This window comes from Buceros rhinoceros, unplaced genomic scaffold (genome assembly GCF_000710305.1).
Source record: "Buceros rhinoceros silvestris isolate BGI_N320 unplaced genomic scaffold, ASM71030v1 scaffold32927, whole genome shotgun sequence".
Taxonomy (NCBI): Eukaryota; Metazoa; Chordata; class Aves; order Bucerotiformes; family Bucerotidae; genus Buceros; species Buceros rhinoceros.
In genome coordinates, this window is record NW_010423545.1 from 18,083 (window position 1) to 26,641 (window position 8,559).

An 8,559-nucleotide genomic window follows, 5' to 3' on the forward strand; every position below is an offset into this window, starting at 1 on the left:
ACTCAATACATCACTCCTAAAGCATGTCACATTCTTCATTTAGACAAGAGTACTGTGCTGTGAAATGGTTTGTCACAACCCTTTCTTGGTTACAAATGTTGTAGAAATCTGTCTTTTGTACTTCAGCTTCTCCAAACCGGAGATTTATTTGATTCCACTCACGCCGTGGTACTGGGAGGAAGCTTCTGCAAGCCAAGAAGCTTATGCAGCTCTCCAGCATAATCTCCACACCCTCAACTTCTGCTGTTGGCCTTAGCACTTCAGAAGAGGGTTTGTGGTGGGTTATTGGTGTAAATGACGCTGCTCAGCACTCATCTGAGTGGTCCAGCAATCTTGCTCAGCACATTAAATATGTCTTTGTGCGTACAGTGCTGCTAAGTTTCTTAAAGTGGGCACCCCTCGAAACGGGTGTTCAAAGGACAGAATCAGTGGTATCAACAGGGGTTTATAAATTGTTTCATGGCTTCTGAGAATGTCTGTCCTGTTTGCACGGCTGATTTGGAGGAAATTATTACTGTACGGTGAAAAGAAGAAAGTATTAATGTGTTAATGAAATATGGGAAAACTGGTACCTGAAGTGATCATAGTAAGCGTCCGGGAGGCTGTTGTGTTTAAGAAGTACTTCCATTAACATCCATTCCGTTTGACTCTCAAACTCGCCACGCTTGAGATGCAGGCATTTGTTTTGAGCTCTAGCTTCAGATTTCCACTGGGAAAATAGCAACCAGAGTTGTACATGATTAAATGCAGCATCTCTTAGCAGCTGTTTGCTCTTCAGTGTTAACATCTTGCTGTAAGAGATGTTCTGTTACTGTTTGTTGTTTTGATGACTGAAAAGGTTCATTGGCAAGCAGGGAATTACGGTAAAATCTTCCATATATTTTATATCTTTCATTCTCTGTAATAGAAAATGGTTTTGGAATAGGAACTGTATTTTATGCTTAAGGTAATGATTTTTTTTTTTTTTTTTTTTTTTTTTTTTTTTTTTTTTTTTTTTTTTTTTTTTTTTTTTTTTTTTTGCTGAGCATATCCTTTGAACCAATTTCATTCCTGTTTGGAAATGGTGTTTAGCAAAATTCATTCCGACAGCAAAAAATTTCTTTCAGAAACCTATTAAGAGTTGGCAGCCTTGAGGAATTGGTTCCATGATCAGAATAGCGATGCTCAATTTTCAGCTGTGGTTGGTTTTTGTAGAGTAAAAAGCTACTGACCGTATAAGACTTGGTAGTCACTGCGAAACCCCTCTAGAACTTTGGGTTGTCACTCTTCGTGTTAGTGCTTATGTTCCTGCACCTGGATTTATCTTACATGGTGGTTTCCATTTCTTACGCTTCGCCAGCCTCTGAAATCCTCACCTGTAGTTCTGTAAGTTATGTCTTTAATTGTGGCACAGCTGAAGGTACGTAAGCTAGTTTCTCTGAAATAAAAAGAAGAAAAAAGAATTTGTTATGGTTCATGCCTGTTTGGGTAGTAAGGAGGGGGGAGCCAGGGAAGAGACTTCCTGAAGCAGCAGCACCGACTGCTTCTACTATGTTGGCATTGACTGTCGTTAGATCATAGCTGTGATGCTATTCCTGAAGTCCTGATAAGCAGATTTTGGTAGAACACATTGCATTTTTCTGGCTTCTTGTGTAACTGTCTTTTTGTGGAACTACAGAACTGTGAATTCACGCATTAGCCTGAATTTATAATAAAACATGTTAACCGTGGCTCTTTTCCTTTCTTCCCAGAATATTTTCTTTCCTGGACATAGTCACTTTGTGTCGATGTGCACAAGTTTCCAAGGTAGGTATTTCCGTAGCAGCGTTTTGTTGTTCTTTGGGATACTGCTCTCTTAATTACATCCGGTAGTTCTCTCAGTCTATTTGTTCATTAACACAAATAAACAGTGGGCCCAGCTTTGCATTCGGATTCGCCTCAGTTGCCGTGTACTGCGCTTCTGTTGAAAGGCAGTGGAGAAGACGTCCAGCGGTGTGTGCTCCAGGTCTGCAGAAAGGATTAAGCCCAGCTTGGCCAGATGGCTTTCGCTTTTTATAAAGCGTGTAGCTGTATAACTCCATATTTCAGACCCATTTTCTGCTTAAAATTCCATGTAGTTCAGTTAATGTGCACCATGTGTCTGAGAAGTACAGCCCTCGCTTGCCTGCCAAGCCCCAAAGGTGTTAAGTAGCTGGACCACTGGTAGAGGAAAAAGGTGCGTGGAAGATGCTGGAGAAAGCTGCTAAGTCAGCACTGATGTTTAGCTCCTCTCGATTTGTTTTTTCTTGAATTAATATTATGTTACTGTGTCAAGTGTGTTCTTACGCGATGTGATGGAGCTTTTTTATATTGTGCTTCTCTTAATAAAGACTGGGTTTTGGTTGTTGTTTTTTTAATTGGGTTTTTCTTGTTTGGTTTATTTATAATTATAAATCCCACACCCATATCACGCTGGCCTGCAACTTCAGTAAGTTTTGTGAGTCAACTAACACCAGGTTATGTTAGAACCTTCAGCTAAAGCCTAGAAAACATCGAAAAAACCCGAAGTGATTGAAACAAGCTGTATTTTTCCCTTGGAACTACCTGTCAAGTGGGTGTGGTATTTTTCCCTTTTTTCTGAGTATATTTGTGTTTCTCTGACTTTCTAAATTTGGGTTTATGTTGGGCAACTGTTGTTTCGACAGCGAAGGAAATTTCTCCCACACTTCCACGTAACTTAGCACGAGTAAAGGAGGTTTTCTGCAAGGTTTCTGTTCCGCCCAGAACAGTAGCGACTGAGGGTGAGGAACTGTGGATTTATTGGAAGGAATCTTATCTGCAGCTACTTTCCTCCATATGGATCGAGCAAAAGTCACTTTCTAGACAAATTTACAAAAGCATTTTTATATGTGGGGGGTCAATGGCTACCAGTCTCTACAATTGTAGTTCTTTTTAACAAATGCTACCTGCAGTTGTCTGCTTTGTTATATCTGCGCTTGTTATGTTTGAGTTGCTGAGTGGAAAATGAAGGCGGCGGAGGTAATAAATCAACTGTATTTGTTTTCTGCAGGCATGGAATGTTTTAGCACTGGATGGAAGCAACTGGCAAAGAATAGACCTCTTTAACTTTCAAACGGATATAGAGGTCAGTGTCTGGAGGGGCTTTTCACTCCTGCAGTGATGTTTGAGCACATAGTCCGTTTTGAGTACCCCATAGGCTATGCTTGTGTTCACACATTTTAAAGGCTAAAGTTCAAGGTAATACTGTGAAGGGGCAAAAGAATATATAATACTTCTGTGTTTTCCTGGTGTTGCACTAGATGAGTATTTCCATTTTGGTTTCCAGCTCTGTTTGAGATAACTTGCATATGCCATACGTGTACAGGGCTCTAGAAATGCAAAGCTGCTTATTTCCACAAAGTAAAGGTATAAATGGTGCCTCTGGGCAGTGAGATCCTTGCTTTCACGATGATGATGTAGAGGATAATTTCGGTGAGACTGTGCCATCTAGTGCTGAAAGCTGTCTGACTGCTTGGCTGTAGGGCTCGGACACAGAAACAATGCAACGCTGAACAACTTTTCTTCCCGCTGGCTTGCCTAGATTTGATTTGGTTTGCATCTCATTACCTTTGCATGAGTATTTGTTGGATAAGGTTTGAACCTTGCCTGAAATGCAGGTACATGCGGATTGAAGTCCTTTTCAGTGTACAGTGGAAGGATTAGTGCAGCCTTGTCTTCCATGAGAAAACCATGTTTCTCATGTCATAAATGCTGTCGTGGATGTGCACAACAATAAAATATACCGTCTGAATGTGAAAACGAAAATCCATGGGGAAGTACAGTTCCTTAACTGAATCTCAACTGGTTTATTATTTGTTGTTTGACCATACAAATCAAATTCAGAATATGATAATTTGCTTCTGGATTTTATGTTTCAGCTGCTTAGTGGCATGAATAAAATCCAGATGGGTTTGGTGTCTTTTGCTAACCATGGTTCAAACTGTTCCTAAAGCTTTGCAGTAACATATAGGGTAAATAATTTTTTGCCACTCTTTTAAAATCTCCTTGCCAGCTCCTCTGTTATACTGATGAGAATCTTCCAGAGGAAGGAGAAAGACTTTGGCATCTGCCTCTATCTAAATGGGCCTAGGGAAACTTGGAGCTTTAGTGTCATCTTTTCGGGTGCCTTTAAAAAAGCTTGTGCTTCCCATTTGCGAAGAAATAACAAAGAGAACCCTACGGGTCTGTGGCTCTTCTGTGAGCTGGCCTTTTCTGTGTCTGCAGCTTCCTGCTGTTAGAGACACAGCATTGGATTTTTGGATTTTTATGTTTTCAGTGTGTTTGTCTTACATCGTGCCTAGTGGTGTAGTCTGTGTTTGTAGCGTAGGATTCAGGAGAAGGAATGAAATAAGTGATGATCTGCTTTGGTATTAGAAGCTGTTGTGGTTGAGAGCAATTCAGTTACCTCAGTGTGTTACACGAGTACATTTGTGATATAATAACTCCTTACGTTTATTTGTAAGAGTATGTTAAACCAGCACTTACGACATAAAGCAGTTTTGAGTGAGATACACTTCTACCTTCAGTGTCTAAGGACTCTGGTTTTCTTCAGCTGTTTTTGTAACACGTTTTTTCCCTATAGATATAGGACAGGTAAAAGCTGCTAATTGTATTTGGCAACTTTTTGCTCAGTTGGACATAGTGCTCTTTGGTGGTTTCACCTGGCATCAAGCAGTCTGTGAGCTGAGACTATCAAATAATGAAAAAAACTTTTTTTGCTGAAATTTTCCTTATTTAAGACCTCATGTGGTGGAGAATAAAACAGGGTGTGTATGTCTGTGTGTGGGGGGGAGTGTCTATAAAGAAAAAAAATCTTTCTTTCCTATCAGAAAGAAGTGTGAAGATCTTGAAGTTAAATGTCCCTAAGGATTTCTTGAAATATGAAACCTAATGTCAGCTGGGGTGATTTGAAGAACCAGTTTTTTGAGTGACGCTGTATTATTCAAACCCTGAACAGATTTGAATGTACTTAAGCATCTTTTTTGAATATGCTGTTGGCTTCTTTACATGTTTAAGGAAATACCTGGGTTTGGGAAAATGTAGGTCACTATTAGTTTCTGTTTTCTTTGAATAACACATTAGGGTTTGGCTTTTTTCTGCGATTGAACTTGTATTATAAGTGTTATTCATTAAAGACTTGATCCTTACAGTAAAGGTATTTGGCTTCTGCTGAGAAATAATTCTGACTAATCGGAAAGCTTGAAAAAATACATCATTCTGTTTGTATGATTTTCAGTTTGTTTTGGTGTAAGTTTTTCAGAGAGATAAACAATGGTACTTGTGGGCTAAAACAAGCTCTAATGAGAAAATATTTTCACGTAGAGCTAGTCAGACCTTTGGTATTAGCAGTGAACAACAAAAAAATTTAAAAGTACTATATTTTTACTGTAATTTGAATAACATTTTTGCTACTTCCGGAATGGACGTTAGAAGTGCTGTGCCATCCTGCTGACTTCTCGTGTACAGCAAAACGTGCTTTCAGAATGTAAATAAAAGGCATTTTGTAGCAAACGCAGAGTCAAGTAGGAAGTTTTTGTTTGTAAGCTGCGCTTCAGCTTTTGACAAATAGCAAGGCATAAAGTGTGCAGGCTTCAGAGTGAGAAGTGCTTTGTCAGTCCCAAGTGTCGGGCGCAGGCACCCAAATATGTGACCTTTTTGGTTAGAATGTCATGTCAGAATAAAACTCATCAAAATCTTCCTTTTCTTCTGTTTAAGGGTCGTGTTGTGGAAAATATATCGAAAAGGTGTGGTGGGTTCCTGAGACAACTTAGCCTGAGGGGATGTCTTGGTGTTGGAGACTCCTCTTTAAAGTAAGTAAAGTCCTAGATTGAGACATCTCTTCGTTCCTCCTGTCCAAAAGCAATTATTGTTTCATTTGCTTGGATTTCTGAGTACTGGCTGATGACCCAAGCCAGATACTTAAGTACTGAGTACTTTCACGAGGACTGCGATGTCAGTTTGAGATCAGAGTATATAGCTCCTATTATTGACTGGAAATGAACTGAGAACTGTGCTTTTCCAAAATGTGTCGTCTTCTTAGTATTACGTTGATATCTCTCCACTTTCAAGCAGCTGAAATGTTTTCAGACCTATACTCTGATGTCCTACAATATTAATTAGGTGGAAAATATAAGCACCAAGATTTTGTTAAACAGTGGGCATGAAGTCAGCGTCTTGTGACCTTTAGTTCTTTATAAAAGGCCTAAGTCTAATTCACTGGGGCTTGTCTCTAGAGTAAATTCATCCAGCAGCTAGTTAAGCAAGAGATTGTTTTGGTAGCCCGAGCGAGCTTCCTTGCTCCAGACCCGAAGATTGCCCCTAGGCAGGCTCCAAGAGAGGGAACAGCTGCCGTGGGGAGGAGGTAGCAGGGAGGGCCATGGGAAGGATGTCGGAAGAAAGAGTTGGGACAGCAGGAAGCAGTTTTCCCCCCAGTAACTCCATTTTCACATTGGTTTATGACTAAGGGTAGGGACTGCAGCGAGGGCTGTGCATAGCACCAAAAATCCTAAGTGGGTTCGGGTACTAGTGGCATCTGAGAAGAGGGGGAGGTCCCCTCTGAACCAGAAGCAGTTTATGTTAAATGAACAGGTGAATGATAAATGCAGGAGCTTTGAGACTGGAGGCAGGAATCGGCTATGGAAGTTAGGAATGTTTGTGGCAGCTCTCTCAGGACATGCCCCACGCTTGAATCTCAGAGTTTTGCTGTTCCTCCAGAGCGTAGCGTCTTTCTGAGTGATTTGAAGAGTGTCTCGATCATAAATTGCCCTCCAGCACATGAAGTCTGGAAGAGCTGCTTTGAGAATTCAAGTGGAAATTCTCACCAGTATTAGCTGCTCGCTGGGGTTTTTTTCCATTGTTTTCAATCCACACTGGAGAGCCAGAAAGTTGTTACCAGCTGAGAGCAGCGTCAGATCTGCTCACGGCAAGGCTCCAGGCAAAACTCTGTTTGTGTGTTTCCTCCAGCCCTGCCAATAAAATCCGCACAGTCAGAGGAAACACGGGCATGTAAAAAGTGTTCTGAAAGGCAGTGCGGCTGTAAAGATCGCTCTGCAGGGGCGAGCAGAAGGCTCGTGTGTTTCCTGTGGGTAATTAGTGTAATGAGACACGCAGGCTTTTAGCAGTGCAGTAGCTCCAGTCGTCCTAAGAGTTCATACCCGGGAGGGCAAACACATGCGGTTTGATCTGTAACATCATCAGCCACTACTTTTGGCCACGCAGGGCTTTCCGTGGGTAGTCCAACAGGCCACGAGCTCTGATGTGTGCAAGGGACGTTCCTTTTCATTTGATGGGGTAGCTGAGCTCCTTAAGACCTACAGAGGCCACAGTAATGAGATACGCAGAAACCCTCCCCAGCAGCTTAGTATTTAACTGGTGTGGTATTTCAGCCTTCCTGAGAGTTCTGATAGACCAGCGAGTTCTGGTCTGTCTACAACAGAAATAAAAAAACACCTTGTTCAAGTGGTGTTTGAGAGAGGAATGATGCAGGAGTTGCCTAAGACAGAAACCTGCAGTAGCAAAAGCAACCACCGAGCCAGATGTTTTTGAGGTATATTTTGTCCTGACTCCACGGCTTGAGGATGGAGCTTTTGCGGGGAGGTGGAAGGAGGCAGGGGACCAAGCACGCTCTAGCGAGTGTATTACAACCTGGGTCATTACATTAATTCTCCGGCTTTTTGTGGCCTTTTTAGGACCTTTGCACAGAACTGTAGAAACATCGAACACTTAAACCTAAATGGGTGCACAAAAATCACTGACAGGTAAGTCAAAGGGGTTTTCTGTCTGACGGGAAGGTTTGGAAAAGAAGTAGCTGAAGGTATTTTTAGTGTGTCTGCTGTTTTGCAGCACGTGTTACAGTCTTAGCAGATTCTGTTCCAAGCTGAAACATCTGGATCTGACATCTTGCGTAGCCATCACAAACAGCTCTTTGAAGGGCTTAAGGTAAGAAGATCCAGTGTTTTGTGTTGAAGAAAAACGTTTAAAGGGCTGTTCGACATGTAGTAACGTTAAAAAACCTCAGTGCTGACCTTTAATACTGTGTGTCGGCACTGACTGTATCCTGCATCTCGGACTTCTTGGGTGTAGACGATGATGTTTGTGTGTGGTCTTGTCTCGTGGCTCTTCTGTGGAGGCCTGGCACAGTCCACTGGCTATCATTAATTTCTAGCAGTGTGTTTAATTTGGGTTTCCCACTGTTATGACTATTTGAAGGCTGGATTTAACTTTATGTATTTTTTTAATTCTCCCAGTGAGGGTTGCAGAAATCTGGAACATTTGAATCTTTCCTGGTGTGATCAGATTACGAAGGATGGTATTGAAGCACTGGTGAAAGGGTGTAGTGGACTAAAAGCTCTATTTCTTAGAGGTTGCACACAGGTACATAACTGCTTGGGTGATCTTTAGGAATAAAATTTTATTTTGGGTTGTTGAAATCCCCATGAATTAAAAAATACCATTTTTTGTTATAGTCCTTTGTTCAGTATTACGAGATGTGTACATTCTTTGGGCTGCTTTGCTGTGCTTTTAATTTCTTCTTTCTTTCCC

General features: G+C 41.3%; 1 protein-coding gene across 1 annotated transcript in view; it reads left to right on the forward strand.

Moving 5' to 3' along the window:
* Positions 1-8,559, forward strand: part of FBXL2 (F-box and leucine-rich repeat protein 2) — a gene marked incomplete at its 5' end in the record, with an annotated part of 24,531 nt that overhangs the window by 9,392 nt on the left and 6,580 nt on the right. Inside the window, 6 exons of the mRNA XM_010140447.1 lie at positions 1,731-1,785; positions 3,029-3,103; positions 5,734-5,828; positions 7,707-7,775; positions 7,861-7,956; positions 8,265-8,391. Coding sequence (XP_010138749.1) covers positions 1,731-1,785; positions 3,029-3,103; positions 5,734-5,828; positions 7,707-7,775; positions 7,861-7,956; positions 8,265-8,391 — 517 coding nt within the window. The remainder of the gene's footprint in view (positions 1-1,730; positions 1,786-3,028; positions 3,104-5,733; positions 5,829-7,706; positions 7,776-7,860; positions 7,957-8,264; positions 8,392-8,559) is intronic.